The 20,761-nt window shown below is 47.2% G+C and overlaps 1 protein-coding gene across 1 annotated transcript in view; it reads right to left on the minus strand.

Annotated features, from left to right (window-relative positions):
* The window catches only part of IPO9 (importin 9), a 182,091-nt gene that overhangs the window by 38,858 nt on the left and 122,472 nt on the right, over positions 1 to 20,761 (minus strand). Inside the window, 4 exon segments of the mRNA XM_034768831.1 lie at positions 3,482 to 3,648; positions 5,196 to 5,471; positions 6,996 to 7,124; positions 13,843 to 13,991. Coding sequence (XP_034624722.1) covers positions 3,482 to 3,648; positions 5,196 to 5,471; positions 6,996 to 7,124; positions 13,843 to 13,991 — 721 coding nt within the window.

Consider the following 20,761-nt stretch of genomic DNA (forward strand, 5'->3'; position numbering starts at 1 on the left):
CACCATGTGTCCCAATAATTGCAGGCCCATGTGAGCGATACTGGGAGGGTGGGCTTGCATGTACGCGATTAAATCCGCCCTGGCTTGGAACTGGGCCTCAGGGAGGAAGGGAAATGCATTACAAATTGCAGCGTGTAGCCCGAAGAAATTGTGTCGTGCACCCAATGGTCCACGGTTAGCCAAGACCAGGCTGATTGGAAGGGACAGAGGTGGTTGAGGAAAAAGAGGGAGGGTGGATCCAGTGAAGTGACTGGGGCATTGTCCTCGTGTGTACCCTCAAAATGACTGCTTCTGGCCCCTTTGGTTCCTGGAAGGGTCAGGCTGAGCAGACGGGCGGGAAGACGATAGGTCTCGTCGCATAGACCCCTTGTCTCTGTCCTTTCTCCTGCAGGAACCCGATCAAGAAGTTCCCCAGGACCTAGACTGCGGGAGCGGAGGACGGAACGGCTTCCTGGCCTGCTGAGGATTGTGAAGGCCCAAGGAGTGAAGGGTGGCCTGGGAGTCTTTCAGACTGCAGAGGCTTGAGTCCGTGAACTCTAAGAAGAGCCCTGCTCCCTCAAACTGAAGGTCCTGAATAGTGGCCTGCATCTGTTGGGACAAGCCGGAGGACTGCCAGGAGCTGCGTCTCATGGCCACCACAGAGGTGGCCGCTGAGTCAGTAGCGTCCCAGGCCACTTGCAGGGCTCCCCACACCATCACTGTGCCGTCTTCTTAGAAGACAGCGGAATGGAAAAGGGAGGTTGCCACAATGATTTGGTAATTTTAAGGACTCTTGGGTGGACAGGCAGCGCTACCCAGGCCGGAATGGCAGAGGATATCACATTTAAGAGTTTGTCAGACTCCTCTGCGACCGCCTCAATCTGTAGGTTCAAATTAGCAGCCATTCTTTTAAGGAGGGCCTGGTGCTCCTTGAAGTCACTGTGGGGACTGCCCCTTTGGGAAGGACCCGCCACTGCTTCATCTGGGGACGACGACGACAACTGCACCACCTGTGGAGGAGCAGATTCCCCCTTGCTCTCCAGGGACGGCTCCTTAGGCACTGGGGTTTGATGCTCCGCCCCCGTGGTGTGTCAACCCTGTGCTCCGACTCCGGTGCTGGTAGTGCCGGGGTCGATTTGTCTGAGGTGGCCAGGAAGGGCTGGTGGGAACACGGGACTGTCATTACTGGCATGCCCCACGGGTTCCAACCTGGCCATTGAGAGGGCCACTGTCCCTGCTGCCACGTGGTTGCTACAGGTGTCACGGCAGTCTTGGAGAGGGGATGAACTCCTGGTCCAACTCGGACCACTGCTCTTCCGGCAACCAGGGCGGAGCCGCTGAGGCCTGAGTTTGCCAACTGACTTTGGTTGGTGACCGGCAAGGGGCGAGTGAGGAACAACATCTGCCCAATGAATGGTACCAGGGTCAAGGGGATCAGTGCCATGACAAAGAGCAGCCCTGCCTGGCGGGGACGATGTTTGGGAGACTATCTGGGTGAAGGCGACCTGGGACATGGCGAACTGTGACCGGGATCCCCTACAACTCTGCAGTCAGATCCCTGGTTGGGCTGGGGGGGGGGGGTGTCTGATCTCCACGGTACCCCCATGAAGCCCACGGGTGGGCACATGGCCTGACATTGGCCTTTTGCCCAAGGCCCCTTTTCCTTCCAGTGCCCGGGGGTGGGAGGGGCGCTCTTCTTTTGCTGCTTCTTAGGCACCAGCAAGGGGGAACGGTGCCGGGTGGAGCACTCAGCACCAAAGCTGAAGTGCTCGGCATGGAGTCCGAGTGGGAGGGCTCTGATGCAGGACGAAGCACTGCCTCCATGAGGAGGTTCCTCAGACAGATATCACACTCCTTTTAGGTTCTAGGTTGAAAGATTTTACATATTTGACACTTTTTCTTTCTATCCGAGTCCCCCAAACACTTCAAGCAGCTGTCATAGGGGTCACTGATAGGCATCGGCCTGCTGCATGTCGAACATGGTTTGAAGCTGGGAGAGCAGGGCATGCCCCGCTCTGGGACAAAGTCGCAGCCAGGACTCTAACTACCAACTAACCTAACACTTAACTTAATGGCTAACTAAATACCTACAAACTATGTACAAAGAAGATAACAAAGGCTGTAAAGAACTGTTAATGCTCTTGTGATCTGCAAGACAAAGTGCTCCAACCATCACGAGCAGTAGGAAGGAACTGAGAGGGCATACAGTTGGCGGTGCCTAATATACTGACACACGAGCGCAGCACTCAAGGGGGCGCCACAGCCGACCCTACAGAGACTAAGGCAAAAGTCTCTGACAACTGCACGTGGGCGCACACACACACCTAGAATGAGAACATAAACGTAAGAACGGCCATACTGGGTCAGACCAAAGGTCCATCCAGCCCAGTATCCTGTCTACCGACAGTGACCAATGCCAGGTGTCCCAGAGGGAGTGAACTTAACAGGTAATGATCAAGTGATCTCTCTCCTGACATCCATCTCCTCCCTGTGACAAACAGAGGTTAGGGACACCATTCCTTACCCATCTTGGCTAATAGATATTCATGGACTTAACCTCCATGAATTTATCTAGTTCTCTTTTAAACCCTGTTATAGTCCTAGCCTTCACAACCTCCTCAGACAAGGAGTTCCACAGGTTGACTGTGCGCTGTGTGAAGAAGAACTTCCTTTTATTTGTTTTAAACCTGCTGCCCATTAATTTCATTTGGTGCCCCCTAGTTCTTATATTATAGGAACAAGTAAATAAATAACTTTTCCTTATTCAATGGAATCGACATGAGCAAGCACTTAAACTTATTCTTCTTCAATAGTCTGGTGACTGTTAGGTTTAACCCTCCTGTATAATGCAAAGAGATCAGCTGTAGCACAACTTAAATCTAAGCTGAGAACACACTCCAAATTCTTGGATGCTGTATCAAAGCCCTAAAACCCAGCTTCCACTAGGAAAACAGGTGTAGAGACTGGACAGGGCATCATATTTCAGTTGATTTTCCTCTTGTCCCTACTGATTATCTGGATTCTATTACACCATTGTGAAGATACCCAACATCTTTTGAGAAACCCTGAACAATTACCTTTTACAGTGCTTTGAAACATTAAATATAAATGATTATCTTCTATGAGCTGTGCTCATCAGTTCTCGCATTTTAAATCTCTCCCAACTCCTTCCTTATGCATTCTTTCAAGTACATTCTATAGTCAGCTGGGCATCTGCTCTCACACAAAAAAAGATTAGGCAGTAAAAGGAAAAAAAAAACCCAGACAGTTTCCAGTTCTGCAATCCTTTTCCTCCCTCTCCATATACAGAGCTGCCATTTAGTACAGTCTGACAGCAAAGGAAGAAGAGATTTCAGTCCAGTATTGGAGCAGAGTTGGTTCTTGTTCCAGGTGGCTTACAATTTACCCCACCACCCCGTGCACCTAGCTACAAAATATAACAGGGCAAGCAGCTAGCATGCTGCAGAGATAGTGCAAGCATTTGGCTTATGGACTATCTTACCTGACTTTGCCTTCATATTGTCCATAGAACAAATGCTGCCGACTCATCCATTCAGCCATTACAAATTCCAAAGCAGGCTTGCCAGTTGGCCCAGGGAGACTACTCAGGAACTCTAACAAGGGCTCCAGCTGGGAGTGAACCAGGTGAGCAAATACCATGATCAAGGACTACAAAAAAAAAAAAAAAAGGAAAACTAGCTGTACATATGTAATAACCAACAATTAAGTGTTTTCTCTTCACTAAACCCCTGGAGGCTTCATGCGTTTGCTAACACTAAAAGGTGTACAGATCCCTGCAAACCTGTCCACTAACCAAGAAAGCAAGTGAATTAGACAAGGAGTGAGTGCTTGTCACCTTATTTAGCCCACAGAACGAGACAGAACAAGTTAAACTTCTCACTTGCATCTGAAACCCACAACCCCTCCTAAAGCAAGGACAAAAATGACTAAACCAACAGAGGTGGCACTGGGCTCTCCACCAGAAAAAATAATGATTTACATCATGGTAGCACCTAGAAGATGCAATAAAGATCAGGGCATCATTGTGCTGGATGCTGTACATATAGACAGACACAGTCCCTGCCCTGAAGAGCTTCCAACCTAAACAGACAAGAAAGAGAGAGTGGGAGAAAGGCTCTTACCCCTTTTCCAGTTGAGGCACAGACATTAGGTCACTTGACCACAGACATACACCCAAGATTAGGCAGTAAAAGGAAAAAAAACCCCAGTTTCCAGTTCTGCAATCCTTTTCCTCCCTCTCCATATACAGAGCTGCCATTTAGTACAGTCTGACAGCAAAGGAAGAAGAGATTTCAGTCCAGTATTGGAGCAGAGTTGGTTCTTGTTCCAGGTGGCTTACAATTTACCCCACCACCCCGTGCACATAGCTACAAAATATCTCCCAAGTCCTAGCCCAGTGCCTTCACCACAAGACTATCCCCATTCCCCCTTCTCATGAAACCCAACCCAATAGCACTTCTCCAATGGAGATGAACCACCTGGCTTAGTAACTGCACTGCTCACCTTCCTAAAAACTTTCAGTTTTTGGTTACACGGTGTAGCTTTCCAAGGTTCTGACTCAAAGACCAAGCAGTTAAAAATGAACAATATTCTTAAACTTTAATAAGAAAAGCAGAAATCTACGTTTTTAAAATAGCCTCTGTTTCTGTTTATTAGAATGCAGCTGGGACCTACATTCTTTTTTCTTAGGTGACCTTGCATTTGGCTGCATTAAAATATATTTGAATGAGCCCCAGTTTACCAGCATTGTTCTGTATAACAAATAAAACAAGACATAGTATTCCAGTAATGGCTTCACTACTGTGTTATATAGCGGTAACATCATTTCTCTACTTCTGCTTGATATTTGCCTATTTACTGTTCTCTAAGAAAACACCACTCAACTTCTAGAAGAGACTGAGTGATATTCCTAGCTCTCAAGTACACCTCAACTGAAATTTCAGTAGTAAGTGCCAGAGTCAGGAGATGGCTAACAACATGTGTGATGAAAGTCTTTAAATTCATATTCCTCTGATCCCTCAAGGCAGGAACTATGTCCACAGGATAACCATTTTTGTAGCATATCTAGAATCTGCAATTGCATAGGTAGTGGATACACAGGCATGTAATGTAAACTTGTACTTCCAGTGACAGGAAGTGTTTCTCTTCCTAACACTTAGAACCATTGCTTCCAGTGGGCCTCCCAGCCTGCTCACCTGCATTACACTGAGTGTCTCTGCTTGTTGCATTTTGCTAAGGATTGCTCTCAGAATCTGGTCCAGGTTCTCTCCCAGCTCACTTCCTGCTTTTGAAATCAGTGTGGAGACTAGTCTGCCCACAAAAGCAGCTGTGAACTCTGAGGTCCGTGGATCCAGGAGTTGACTCACCACCTGCATGACATACCACAGCCCATTGTGGCCTTGCTCATCATGCCATTGTGCAATCTGTTCTAGTGCTACTGAGACGTATGCACGCAGACACTCACCACCATTCTGAATACAAGAGAGAGAATTACTGTGTTAGAACCATCAGACTCTCAAAATCAACTGTATATGTTGTGGGCACCCCCCAAAGAACCAAAGAGAATACCCATTTCACCACAGCACAAAGCACTTTAAACAGGAAGAAAGAATTAGTAGACAAGATAAAAAGAACAGGCGTATTTGTGGCACCTTAGAGACTAACTTAGAGGTGCTACAAGTACTCTTGTTCTTTTTGCGGATACAGACTAACACGGCTGCTACTCTGAAAGTAGACAAGATGTGTGTGATGGGTAAAATGGTGGAAGTTGTGAGAGACCCAGTGCTCAGAAGACCTGGAGTGCGAGTATCTGCAATTCTGTTTCATTAATCTAGTATGCAGATACATTCCAAGAGATTCTGAACAGCTACAGTCCAAGATAGCTAGAGAGCAGCATGAGGGACAAACATGATCCAGATTTCTACAGTAAAGCTCTCTATTTCAAAAAAGACTGCAGTGCAGCAATCCAGCACACCGTATTCACCTTATTCTCGCTGGAGCACTGCTCAGTGGGACCTGTTTTCATGGGCCACACCCACGTGGGAAACGGAAGTTAGAACCACAAAGTTGCTTTTCTCTGTTTGAAGGTCAGGGTGAGTAACTGACCCACCTTGGTCTATTCACAAACATGTTTCGGGAGTTGAAAGGGTCAGAAGGCCTTGCTTCCTATAACCTGGGAAGTCCCAATTCCTTGCTTAGAGCTGCTCTGATGACCTCATCAGGCAGCAGCAGTGGCTACTGATAGACAGAGGACAAAAGGTGCTGGTGTCCCTTTCCTATTCACCTGCAAAGGCTCTGGGAGTTTGGTGGAGGGGAAAAGGAAGAAAATATGGTGAGGCAGGAACTGGCCAGGATGGGGGAGCAGCAGAAAAGCAACTACTATTCAGAGAGAGTTAGGTGTTCTGAGGAAATCAGGGACCAATAGCAAGCAGTGACGCCTGCCCTGAGCATTTTCACTCCCCCTGCTTCTTTAGCCACTTTCCTTTGATAAATGCTGCCAACTGGGGCAAGAGGGGAATTGGGATCAAATCTGATTTTTCCCCTTGCCTCCTGTTTTCCCCCCCTCGAATTAACAGGGGAGTCTTGTCTACTTTGAAGCAAGGCCTGGGCTCCCCATGCCGAGGCTGCTTTGACAGAAAGCCTCTGCCAGGCAGGTTAATTACAAGGGAAAAAAGAGACATGTTCCTGGCACGCTCCAGAGTCCTAAAGAGAAAAGACCAAGACTGGTCCTGACCTGCCAGTTAAAAGAAGGATCAGCAAAACTCACCACAGACACCAAAATGAGGATGGCAACAATTATTTATAAAAGATAGGAATGGCACTCAGGCTTCTGGCAAACCGCCAGTGTGGCTGCTGGTGGGATCAGACTGAGCCCCCAAAAGGCAAAATGATCCCTTAAAGACTAGATAAAGCACAACAAGTGACTGACTTGTGTCATCCAATGCTTTTTGACTGACATGACCCTGCAGTCCCTTCCCCTTCCCTATAGACGTTACCTGCATGGTAGCATTGTCATCCGTGTGCAGGCTGCACTGAGCCACCGCAGGGAATGCTTGGCAGATCAAGAGCTGGGAAAGAGGAGGTTTCGTATTCCTCACAACAGTGGTTAATATATCAATAGAAGTCTGAAAGGGGAAAGCACACAAATAGAAGCTCTTTTAAACAGCAGTCCCAGCACTGTAACTCAACATTTTCACAAAGCCTGGAAGGGCAGGGTAAGATGTGACGGCCTACCTGGTAATGGGGGAGGGCACACAACAGTGACACTGCAGATTCTCCTGTGCTGCCTCGCTCACACAGGGACGGGGGGGGAGAGGAGGGGGATTGATTTTGTTTTCTTCAAAGCGGGCTCCTTTTTAAAAGTTGCAGAAATGCTTTGGTTACTAGTGAGTGCAGGAGATGTCACCCATCACACACACTGCAGATTGAACAGGAGTCTTATAAGGATGATTTCGTAAGAACAGAGCCTTATTTCTACCCCTAACCCATTTCAAACCCCTGCTGCCAGTCACCAGCACTTGATAGATATGGAGCAGGCAGCTGAATGACAACAGATGGAGCATTCAGCAGCAGCTCTTTCCCTGTACAGGAAGCACATTATTTCGGTAGCAGGTAAAGGCCAATGTTCAGCAGCAGGTAGTTTGTAACCCCCCTTTTCCAAATAAGGAAGCTTTTTAGCATCAGTTGTGTGTGTCCAATCACTCCCAGTTCACAAGGCTTCATGGGATGGATTACACTTTGTAAGAAAACAAAGCAGATTTTTCAGCTTTTACCTCTATAACATGTCTCAGAAAAACTACCACCAGGGAGGTTTGAAGATAGCAGGTAGCCAATAGCAAAGGTACTTTCACAATCACCCTTGACAACATGCTGTTCTGCTGGTATACAGATGCACCTGAAGTTATTTTAAAAAGGCTTGTGTGGTGAAACATTTCAGTTAATCTGATTCACCTAAAGGAATCAAGGGCAAACCAGAAAGGACGTTTATAAATACTGCAGGACTGAATATCTCTTCCTCTCATCAACTATGCACCCTTAAAATGTAAGAGTAGGGGTCTTCAGCAAGATAGCTTCCCTCAACCGGCAGAAAGCTCAAAAGGGGATTCAACAAAAATCACTTATTTTAAAAAGTGCTTCTCAACATGCAAGCAGGTTCTCAAAAGGCTGGGCTGAGCAATATGAAAAATATGCATGTAGCCATTCCATTTGTATCTATTCAAATCGCATGTGACACTACCCACAAATGCCCCTGCACTGGCAGTTAGTGCAGAACAACTGATTCCTCCTTACCAGTTAATTCAAATTTTAGTTCAATAGTGGCAAGAGTGACAGTGCATATGTACATTTATCTCTATGATCACACTTTATATCATTCCATTTGATTTTAAAAGGGGTGCATGTTATAATAAAGGGTTAATCAATTGTAAGAATAAGACAGGTCAATAGACTGCTCATAACTAAGGCTACGTTTTAGTTATGGGTATTTTTAGTAAAAGTCATGGACAGGTCACAGGCAGTAAATGAAAACTGACTGTCTGTGACCTGTCCATGGCCTGGTCTACACTACAGGGTTAGGTCAAATTTAGCTGCATTAGGTCAATTTAAACAATGACTGTGTCCACACAACCAACCCCGTTCCGTAGACCTAAAGGGCTCTTAAAATAGACTTCTGTACTCCTCCCTGACAAGGGAAGTAGCGCTAAAATCGACGTTGCTGGGTCGAATTTGGGGTAGTGCGGACGCAAATCGACGGTATTGGCCTCTGGGAGCTATCCCAGAGTGTTCCATTGTGACCGCTCTGGACAGCACTTTGAACTCCGATGCACTAGCCAGGTACACAGGAAAAGCCCCGGGAACTTTTGAATTTAATTTCCTGTTTGGTCAGCGTGGTGACCTCAGCAGCACTGGTGACCATGCAGTCCTCCCAGAATCGCAAACGAGCTCCAGCATGGACCGAAAGGTAGACACTGGATCTGATTGCTGTATGGGGAGAAGCATCTGTGCAGGCTGAACTCCGATCAAAAAGGAGAAATGCAAATATATTTGCCAAAATCTCACAGGGCATGTTGGACAGAGGCTACAACAGGGACACACAGCAGTGCCGTGTTAAAGTTAAGGAGTTCAGGGAAGCCTACCAAAAGACAAAGGAGGCAAATGGTCGCTCCAGGTCAGAGCCCCATAGGTGCTGCTTCTATGATCAGTTGCATGGCATTCTAGGGGGGGACCCTACCACTAACCCACCACTGTCCCTGGACACTTGCAAAGGGGGAGGATTTTGCAGATGAGGAAGAGGAAGAGGAGGAGGAGAATGCGCAGCACAAAAGTGGTGAATCCGTTCTCCCCAGCAGCCAGGAGCTTTTCATCACCCTGGAGCCAATACCCTCCCAAGGTGGGATCCCCGACCCTGAAGCCAGAGACGGCACCTCTGGTGAGTGCACATTTGTAACTACAGTACAGGGTTTAAAAGCAATAGTGTTTAATGTTTGATTTGCCCTGAAGAACTGGGATGCATTCGCGGCCAGTACAGCTACTGGAAAGGTCTGTTCATATGTCTGGGGATGGAGTGGGAATCCTCCAGGGACATCTCCATGAAGCTCTCCTGGAGGTACTCTGAAAGCCTTTGCAGAAGGTTTCTGGGGAGGGCTGCCTTATTTCATCCTCCACGGTAGGACACTTTACCACACCAAGCCAGTAGCAAGTATTCTGGAATCATTGCAGCACAAAGCATGGCAGCGAAGGGTTCTGGGTTTTGGTCGCATTCAAGCAACATTCCGTCTATATTTGTCTGTGTTAGCCTCAGTAGAGTGATATGATTCATGGTCACCTGGTTGAAATAAGGATATTTTTGTAAGGGAACAGTAAAAGGACCTCGTTCATGATGGGCTGTTTGCGCTTGGCTAAAAGGTGATCACCCCAGAGAATAGCCACACGGTGGGGTGGGGGGAGGTCGGGTGCTGCACATCCACCCGAAAACCGCAGCCCCTCCTTTTAAATGTGAAACCCAACCCATTGCTTGCTCTGGGAAAGGAGGGCGCTGCAGTTTGAAAACATTCCCATGTTAGGAAGGCATAGGCAGCCAACCCTGCGTACCAAAAAGCTTACTATGGCTGCCTGGAAACCGAATTCTGTTGCCCAGCCGTGTGTGATGTGTTACCATACTGGCAGGCGCTCAATATAAAAGGCAAAATGCGACCTTGTACCTAAAGCACATGTGATGTCTGCTGTGAATTGCTTGATTCACTGTGAAAGAGTCTCCCTTTTGTTTTCAGAAATATATCATCTTAAATGTTATTCTCGCTTTTTATCACTCCCCAGGCACAAATGTTTCTACGCTCGCCCTATCATCTCAATTCCTGAGGTTATCGCAGATTAGAAGGTAAAAAAACGCACTCGCAATGACATGTTTTCCAAGCTCATGTAGTCCTCCTGCACTGATAGGGCACAGCTTAATGCATGGAGGCATTCAGTGGCAGAGGACAGCAAAGAATTAAGTGAGCGCGAAGAGCGGAGGCAGGACGTGATGCTGAGGCTAATGGGGGAGCAAACAGACATGATGAAGCGTCTGTTGGAGCTGCAGGAAAGCCAACAAGAGCACAGACCACCACTGCATCCACTGTATAACTGCCTCCCCTCCTCCCCAAGTTCCATATCCACCTCACCCAGATGCCCAAGAATGCAGGGGTGGAGGCTCTGGGCACCCAGCCACTCCACTCCAGGATGGCCCAAGCAACAGAAGGCTGTCATTCGAACAGTTTGATTTTTAGTGTGGTTACAACAAACAATGTGGCCTTGTCCTTCCCTTCTCCCCCACCCCACCCGGGCTACCTTGTCAGTTATCTCTTTTTTTTTTTTAATTAATAAAGAAAGAATGCATGGTTTCAAAACAATAGTTACTTTATTTCAAAGTGGGGAGGGGGTTGGCTTACAGGGAATTAAAATCAACAAAGGGGGGTGGGTTTGCATCAAGGAGAAACACACACAACTGTCCCACCGAAGCCTGGCCTGTCATGAAACTGGTTTTCAAAGCCTCTCTGATGCACAGCGTGCCTTGCTGTGCTCTTCTAATCGCCCTGGTGTCTGGCTGCTCAAAATCGGACGCCAGGCGATTTGCCTCAACCTCCCACCCCGCCATAAACGTCTCCCCCTTACTCTCACAGATATTATGGAGCACACAGCAAGCAGCAATAACAATGGGAATATTGGTTGCACTGAGGTCAGACCTACTCAGCAAATAGTGTCAGCGAGCTTTTAAACATCCAAAGGAACATTCTACCACCATTCTGCACTTGCTCAGCCTATAGTTGAACTGCTCTTTACTACTGTCCAGGCTGCCTATGAAGGCTTCATGAGCAAGGGGTAGGCTGGGTCCCCAAGGATAACTATTGGCATTTCAACATCCCCAATGGTAATTTTCTGGTCTGGGAAGCAAGTCCCTTCTTGCAACTGCTCGAACAGCCCGGAGTTCCTAAATATGCGAGCTTATGCACCTTTCCCAGTCATCCCATGTGATGTCGGTGAAACGTCCCTTGTGATCCACCAGTGCTTGCAGTACCATTGAGAAGTACCCCTTGTGGTTCACATACTGGTTGGCAAGGTGGTCCGGTGCCAAGATGGGGATATGCGTTCTGTCTATTGCCCCACCACAGTTAGGGAACCCCACTGCAGCAAAGCCATCCAGTATGACCTGCACATTTCCCAAAGTCACTACCCTTGATAACAGATCAATGATTGCATTGGATACTTGCATCACAGCAGCCCCCACAGTAGACTTGCCCACTCCAAATTGATTCCCGACTGACCAGTAGCAGTCACGCGTTGCAAGCTTCCACAGGGCTATCGCCACTCGCTTCTCAACTGTCAGGGCAGCTCTCCTCTTAGTATTCCTGCGCTTCAAGGTGGGGGAAAGCAACTCACAGAGTTCTGGAAAAGTGGTCTTATGCATGCAAAAGTTTCGCAGCCACTATGAATCATTCCATACCTACAACACTATGCGGTCCCACCAGTCTGTTCTTGTTTGCCTGGCCCAGAATTGGCATTCCACTGTATCAACCAGCCCCACTGCTGCCATGATGTCCCAATTGCCACAGCCCGTCCTTTCAGGAATGTCTGTGTCCATGTCCTCATCAAAATCCTCCTCGTGCTGGTGTCTCTTAGCCTGGTTCTGCATATACTCCAGGATAATGCGCGAGGTGTTTACAATGCTCACAACAGCAGTGCTGATGGTGAGTTGAGCAGGCTCCATGCTTGCCGGGGTATGGCGTCTGCACAGGTAACCCAGGAAAAAAGGCGCGAAACGCAATGTCTGCCATTGCTTTCACGGAGGGAGGGGCGACTGATGACATGTACCCAAAACCACCTGCGACAATGTTTTTGCCCCATCAGGCATTGGGAACTTAACCCAGAATTCCAATGGGCAGCGGGAACTGTGGGATAGCTACCTACAGTGCACTTCTCTGTAAGTCAATGCTAGCCATGGTAGTGAGGACGCACTCTGCCGACTTAATGCGCTTAGTGGGGACATACGCAATCGACTATATAAAATCGATTTCTAAAAATTGACTTCTATAAAAGCAACCTAATTTTTTAGTGTTGACATACCCCATGACTTGTACTATATCCCTAACTAAAACTTTGGCTGGGGGGATGGGTGTGGTGCGGGTGCTCTGCGGGGGCAGTCTGGGAGTGCAGCCCGGGATCCCCGCTGGTGCTGGCAGGGGAGGGGCAAGGGGGGAGAGAAGGGTTGGGCAGCAGCGCATGGCCCAAGACCCCCACTTGTACTGTGGGGGGAGGGTTGGTGGGGCTGGCAGGCTCCCTACCCAGCTCCACGTGTCCCTGCAGCTCTTAGGGGGAGGGAAGGCCAGGGTAGCTCTGTGCGCTATACCCACCACGTGCTCTGGCTCCACAGCTCCCATTGGCTGGGAACCGCAGCCAATGGGAGCTGCGGGGGTGGCACCTGTGGGCAGGAGCAGCACGCAGAGCCCCCTGGCCCCCTGCCTAGGAGCTGCAGGCACATGCCGTCTGCTTCTGGGGAGCCTCCCACGAGGTAAGCGCCATCCTACACCTCAACCCCCCACCTCAGCCTTGATCCCACACCCAAAATGCCCCAGGGGCTGCCTGATCTGCTTGGGCAGCCCCGAAGCCAGCCGCACCGGTTGCTGCTGAAATCATGGAAAGTCACAGAATCAGTGACTTCCGTGACAGACATGCAACCTTACTCATAACAGCTAGTTATAATGACATAAAACCCACCTTCTACTGATGTGCTTATAACTAGGTATAATATATACTCCTCTCTGATGGATATTATAAATATTTTAATCATGTATTAATGCTTTATAAATGGAATCTCAATATAAAGCATGATCCTATATATTTTACATATATACAGTTACATGCGTGGTGTTTCATTGTGTACAGAAAGGTGCAAACTCACATGAGAGGATACGTACAGCTTGAGTTCTAACAATCTGTGCATGTACCATGTCTAGGACATGTAATGTGCATTACTGGAGAATGCCCTATTGTGAGAAAAACTTATTTCCATAGGTTGCACTATTTCAAATGGTAAGAAAGAGCTAAAGACACTTTGTAAAGACTGGAAGAAGGCTGACAGACAACTGAGAGATAAAAGACTATGATGTGCATTTCTTCCAAACCTGGAGATCTCTTTCCCCACAGAAAGATCTCAGTCACTAAAGACATCACTCAATAGTAGTTTATGAGCATCCGTTCTTGCTCTTTTCATATCAAAACAGGTTGATGAAATGGCATAATGCCAATGCTTTTATTAGCTGCAGCAAGAACCCATCCTGCAGCTAAACCATCTTTTGCCATAGTACTTACTGCACAAAGCCCTGCTGGAATCTTATCAGCAGGAGCCTGCATGATGCTGACGAGAGTTGGGATTAGTCTCATCTGCATTGGACCTTGGCAGGCTTCTATCTGTGCTAGCTCCTTAAAGATATCTTGTGCGAGAGAGGCAACAACAGGATCTAGAGCGAGAAAGCACCAGTTATTAAGACAAACTAATGAGTATTGGTCTAAAGTTTTGTTGCTATCATTTCAATAAGGTAAGCTGCAAATTTCATGACAGGAGGTTACACAAACAATCTTTACTGGAGCATCCAGTTTACTTTCAGCCTCAGTAAGCAACTAGAAGTAATTGGAAGAAAAGTCAATCAGTTTCTGTATGGCTATATGGCATTTACTAAACAATTCTTTGCATGAAGATAGACTTTCAGTATATTTGTGTCTGTAGCCAAGGAACCAAGTACCATGCTGCACAACAAATCTGATACAATAGGGAACTGGGAATAATGCAGCGTTTCACCCTCACCCCTTTGCCCTTCATTGCCCCCCAGACCAGTGCAGTAAGTACGTTTAATACAAATGATTTTTAGTATTAAACGCAATTTTATGCCATCCACAAACTTGCAGCCTTCAGTCTGGGGCAGCATTTTGCAGTGACAAAGTTTAACTGCACCACAGAAATTGTCAGGGGAAAGCTGGAAGTTTTGACACCTGAGTAGGGAACCCTAGCTTTGGCACCTAGAAATATATGGAAAACTGTTATGGTTTTTGATGTACAGGAAGTAGTTTAGGCCTTCAGTATTTGGAAGGGGATTCCTTTCAGAAAAGGACAAAGTTAATTTAAAATTTGGTGGTGGTGCATTTGAATTCCTCATTCAGGCAACCCAAACAACTCTACCAGCACTCAGTTACCTCAGTGGACAGGTACCCAATATCAACAATAAATAAGCAGAACAAATTTATGTTTTTGTTAAGATATTCTACAATGAGATAGTTGAAGTTTACATATAGCTATCAAACCTAATGACAAGTTAAACTTCTCTTATACAGTTATACTGATTAAGGGTGTTTGGAGACTCAGGCTGGCATTACTGCATTACAAAGTTCATATTTTAAACATTCTTGTTGCAACCATAAGAGCTAGAGATGTACATTCATAGCCCTTAAAGTGGTCAGAAGGGCTGATCAAAATCTAGTTTGACCTCCTGTATAACACAGGCCATATAATTTAATTCAGTGATTCCTTCATCAAGTCCATAACTTTGTCATCCAATCTCAATTTGAAGATTCCATGAGGTGGAAAATTCACTATGTCCCTAGGAAGGTTGTTCTAATAATCACCCTCCCTGAAACAACTGTGTGCTTATTTTCAGTTTGAATTTGTCTAGCTTCAGCTTCCATCTACTGGATCTTGTTATGTCTTTGCTAAGTTAAATGCATGTCTGGCAAAATTACATAAAAGAATGCATCCTGCTGCTCAGTTTCTCTACCTCCACATCAGAGATACATACCTTGCTCTGGGCCTAGGACTCTGTCTTCCTGATGCAGTGACCGCTTCAAGTGGGTGCCTTAGAACAGGCAGCTCATGGCTCCAGTACTGAGCATGATCACAAGAGGCCTTCTTGAGTCCTAAAACCTATTCCCATTGAGAAAGAGACGTCTGCAGTGCTGTCCATGGTTCCCAAATCTGGTTCCAAGCCAAACCAGACCCATCTGGGACATCCCCCTACGACCTAGGGAGGAGCTGATAAGCGGGACCCATGGATCCCAGTTTGCGAAACACTGCATTAGATGTTAAAAAGATCCTAGATCCAAACCTAGGAGGGACGCTAAATGCTGCATTGGGGTGCTGTGTCGGTGAGTATCTGAGTGTCTGTTGTGGGGACAGTTTGTCAATTTCACCGTGTGCTTGATTGTTTGAAAAGTGTGAATTGGGAGTGCTTTGTTACAAGTGGGCCTTGAGTGGGCCTGACTGTTATAAAGAGGCAGTCAGCTGCGAACCAGAGGAACGGCTAACAGAGGGAGTTTGATGGGGAGATTGCCTGGGGAGAGCCCATGGAGGCTTTCAACTTGCAGGCTCCTATGAGGAGTTGCTGGAACACCTGAGGAAGCTCTTAGAAGGAAGTTAATATGGATGGTGAGTGATCAGCTGTTATGACCTGCACAGGATGTGCCATGTTTGTCTTTCTTCCACAGGACAGAAGCGACTTTGTCTGTACAAAGTGCAAGCTGGTCTCCATATTGAAAGAGAAGGTTCAAGGTCTGGAGAAACAAGTATCAACCCTGCGTTGCATAAGAGAAAATGAAGATTTCCTGGACAGACATCAGAATATGCTTCTACGGGCACAACATTCTGAAGAATCAGAGCAGGCTGCGCAGCGGGGACAGAAAGACTGTGAAGAAATTTGGCAGCATGTGATCTCCATAAGAAGAAAGAGGAGCGTCCATGTACCAGCAATGCAGATATAGTTGAGCAACCGTTTTCATGTTCTCTCCACAGATACTAATGCGGAAAGTGGAGTAGATGATACATCTGAGGGAAGGGAGCAGAAGGAGATTCCACTGATTGGAAAGCATGAGATGCACTGTCCTAGGGATGGGGGTTTCACGACTGCCACTCCCAAGAGAAGAAGGTGGGTGGTGGTGGTCGGGGACTCCCTCCTCAGGGAGTCATTTATCTGTTGTCCCGACCGGGAAAACTGAGAAATGTTCTGCTTGCCAGGAGCTACGATTCACGATGTGATGGAGAGACTGCCGAGACTCATCAAGCCCTTGGATTGCTACCCCTTCCTGCTTCTCCACATGGGCACCAATGATACTGCCAAGAATGACCTTGAGCGGATCACTGCAGAATATGTGGCACTGGGAAGAAGGATAAAGAAGTTTGAGGCGCAAGTGGTGTTCTCATCCATCCTCCCTGTGGAAGGAAAAGGCCCACGTAGAGACTGTCAAATCGTGGAAGTCAACGAATGGTTACGCAGGTGGTGTCGGAGAGAAGGCTTTGGATTCTTTCACCATGGGATGGTGTTCCAAGAAGGAGGATTGCTAGGCAGAGATGGGCTCTCCACCTAACGAAGAGAGGGAAGAGCATCTTCGCAAGCAGGGTGGGCTAGCTTAGTGAGGAGGGCTTTAAACTAGGTTCACCGGGGGAAAGGAGACCAAAGCCGAGGTAAATGGGGAAGTGGAATACCGGGAGGAAGCGCGAACAGGAGAGTGCAAGAGGGAAGGACTCCTCCTCACACTGAGAAAGCAGGACAATCAGCGAGTTATCTTAATGCCTATACACAAATGCAAGAAGCCTGGGAAACAAGCAGGGAGAACTGGAAGTCCTGGCACAGTCAAGGAATAACAGAGACTTGGTGGGATAACTCACATGACTGGAATACTGTCATGGATGGATATAAACTGTTCAGGAAGGGCAGGCAGGGCAGAAAAGGTGGGGGAGTTGTATTGTATGTAAGAGAGCAGTATGACTGCTCAGAGCTCCAGTATGAAACTGCAGAAAAACCTGAGTCTCTCTGGATTAAAGTTTAGAAGTGTGAGTAACAAGGGTGATGTCGTGGTGGGAGACTGTTACAGACTACCAGACCGGGGGATGAGGCAAATGAGGCTTTCTTCTGGCAACTAACAGAAGTTACTAGATCACAGGCCCTGGTTCTCATGGGGGATGTCAATCACCCCGATATCTGCTGGGAGAGCAAAACAGCAGTGCACAGACAATCCAGGAACTTTTTGGAAAGTGTAGGGGACAATTTCCTGGTGCAAGTGCTGGAGGAACCAACTAGGAGCAAAGCTCTTCTTGACCTGCTGCTCACAAACAGGGAAGAATTAGTTGGGGAAGCAAAAGTGGATGGGAACCTGGGAGACAGTGACCATGAGATGGTCGTGTTCAGGATCCTGAAAGGAGAGCAGCAGAATACTGACCCTGGACTTCAGAAAAGCAGACTGACTCTCTCAGGGAACTGATGGGCAGGATCCCCTGGGAGAATAACATGAGGGGGAAAGGAGTCCAGGAGAGCTGGCTGTATTTTAAAGAATCCTTATGGAGGTTGCAGGAACAAACCGTCCCGATGTGTAGAAAGAACAGTAAATATGGCAGGCGACCAGCTTGGCTTAACAGTGAAATCCTTGCTGACCTTAAACACAACAAAGAAGCTTACAAGAAGTGGAAGATTGGACAAATGACCAGGGAGGAGTATAAAAATATTGCTCAGGCATGCAGGAGTGAAATCAGGAAGGCCAAATCACACTTGGAGTTGTAGCTAGCAAGAGATGTTAAGAGTAACAAGAAGGTTTTCTTCAGGTATGTTACCAACAAGAAGATAGTCAAGGAAAGTGTGGGCCCCTTACTGAATGAGGGAGGCAACCTAGTGACTGAGGATGTGGAAAAAGCTAATGTACTCAATGCTTTTTTTGCCTCTGTCTTCACGCAAAAGGTCAGCTCCCAGACTACTGCACTGGGCAGCACAGTATGGGGAGGAGGTGACCAGCCCTCTGTGGAGAAAGAAGTGGTTCGGGACTATTTAGAAAAACTGGATGAGCACAAGTCTATGGGGCCGGATGTGCTGCATCCGAGGGCACTAAAGGAGTTGGCGGACGTGATTGCAGAGCCATTGAAAACTTTGAAAACTCATGGCAATCAGGGGAGGTCCTGGATGACTGGAAAAAGGCTAATGTAGTGCGCATCTTTAAAAAAGGGAAGGAGGAGGATCCGGGGAACTACAGGCCAGTCAGCCTCACCTCAGTCCCTGGAAAAATCATGGAGCAGGTCCTCAAGGAATCAATTCTGAAGCGCTTAGAGGAGAGGAAAGTGATCAGGAACAATCAGCATGGATTCACCAAGGGCAAGTCATGCCTGACTAACTTAATTGCCTTCTACGATGAGATAACTGGCTCTGTGCATGAGGGGAAAGCAGTGGACGTGTTATTCCTTGACTTTAGCAAAGCTTTTGATACGGTCTCCCACAGTATTCTTGCCAGAAAGTTAAAGAAGTATGGGCTGGATGAATGGACAACAAGATGGATAGAAAGCTGGCTAGATTGTCAGGCTCAACGGGTAGTGATCAATGGCTCCATGTCTAGTTAGCAGCCGGTATCAAGCGGAGTTCCCCAAGGGTCAGTCCTGGGGCTGATTTTCTTCAATATCTTCATTAATGATCTGGAGGATGGTGTGGACTGCACTCTCAGCAAGTTTACAGATGACACTAAACTGGGAGGAGTGGTAGATATGCTGGAGGGTAGGGATAGGATACACAGGGACCTAGACAAATTAGAGGATTGGGCCATAAGAAATCTGATGAGGTTCAACAACAACAAGTGCAGAGTCCTGCACTTAGGATGGAAGAATCCCATGAACTGCTACAGACTAGGGACCGAGTGGCTAGGCAGCAGTTCTGCAGAAAAGGACCTAGGGGTTATAGTGGACGAGAAGCTGGATATGAGTCAACAGTGTGCCCTTGTTGCCAAGAAGGCTAACGGCATTTTGGGCTGTATAAGTAGGGGCATTGCCAGCACATCGAGGGACATGATCATTCCCTCTATTCAAGACTGGTGAGGCCTCATCTGGAGTACTGTGTCCAGTTTTGGAGGACAACAAAAATTATTAGGGGGCTGGAGCACATGGTTTATGAGAAGAGGCTGAAGGAACTGTGATTGTTTAGTCTGCAGAAGAGAAGAATTAGGGGGTAATTTGGTAGCTGCTTTCCACTACTTGAAAGGGGGTTCCAAAGACGATGGAGCTCGGCTGTTCTCAGTGGTGGCAGATAACAGAACAAGGAGTAATGGTCTCAAGTTGCAGTGGGGGAGGTTTAGGTTGGATATTAGGAAAAACTTTTTCACTAGGAGGGTTGTGAAGCACTGGAATAGGTTACCTAGGGAGGTGGTCGAATCTCCTTCCTTAAAAACCTCTACGATCAGGCTTGACAAAGCCCTGGCTGGGATGATTTAGTTGGGGTTCGTCCTGCTTTGAGAGCAGGGGGTTGAACTAGATGACCTCCTGAGGTCCCTCCCAACCCTGATATTCTATGATTCCGTTCTATGATTCCAAACCATTTAGACAGTCTCTGACCTTCTGAATAGTTTCTGACTGGTCTATAGTGATCAGCATCAGGGGAATACCATCTCCTCTAACAGGCTGAGAGTGGATTAAAGATTATATAGACTTACGCCTTAGCGATGATGGCTAATACCACTTGCATGGCTTGTTATCAGAATGTTTTTGTTGTGGAGATTTGTAGAATGGCTACATGGAATTTAATACACTACTTGCTGTACTTGGCACCCTAGGCCTGGCTCACCATTCTGTGCATTTTGTAAGCATCCCTGCCAAATTGGGAGATAATTAACGAGGTGTGGGTGGTTAACCAGTTAACAAGGGGATTTAGCTGGGGACTGTTAAATGGGAGGCAGAAAGACAGAGAAGGAAGGGCAAAGAAACTCAGGATCAAGAAGTGAGATCTCTTTCCTCCTCACCTCCCTTTATGTAAGGGTATATGTTGAAGGTTGGGAAAAGCTTTATGGTGATGGGACATGAAGTTCCATATGACATTGTAAATACACTGTGGGCAACTTACTTAAGTGTGTGTGAAGACTGTTTGCAAAAAAAATTCAGGGTGCAGGAGCCCACCCTGTGACAAGTGGAGGCTTATCTCGGATAACAAGGACTGTTTGTGCCCTCTGTTGAAACTCCTGGAAGGTTTTCTGTAACTCCTTTTGTTGCTCAACTACCCAGCGCAGAAGTTCCTCCATACTGCCGAGTCCGCTGTGCCTTCTCGTCAGCTTCCCTTTCTGGTCCTTTGCCTACATTGGAATCGGAAATCCTGGATAAGCCCCCACTTGTCACAGGGTGGGCTCCCGCACCCTGAATTTCTCTGTGCAAAGAGTATTCACGTGCTCTTATGTAAGTTCACAAGTGTACTTTACTTCCAATATCTTATGCAGTTTAATGTCCCAT

The sequence above is a fragment of the Trachemys scripta genome, chromosome 4, assembly GCF_013100865.1.
Source record: "Trachemys scripta elegans isolate TJP31775 chromosome 4, CAS_Tse_1.0, whole genome shotgun sequence".
Classification (NCBI taxonomy): Eukaryota; Metazoa; Chordata; order Testudines; family Emydidae; genus Trachemys; species Trachemys scripta.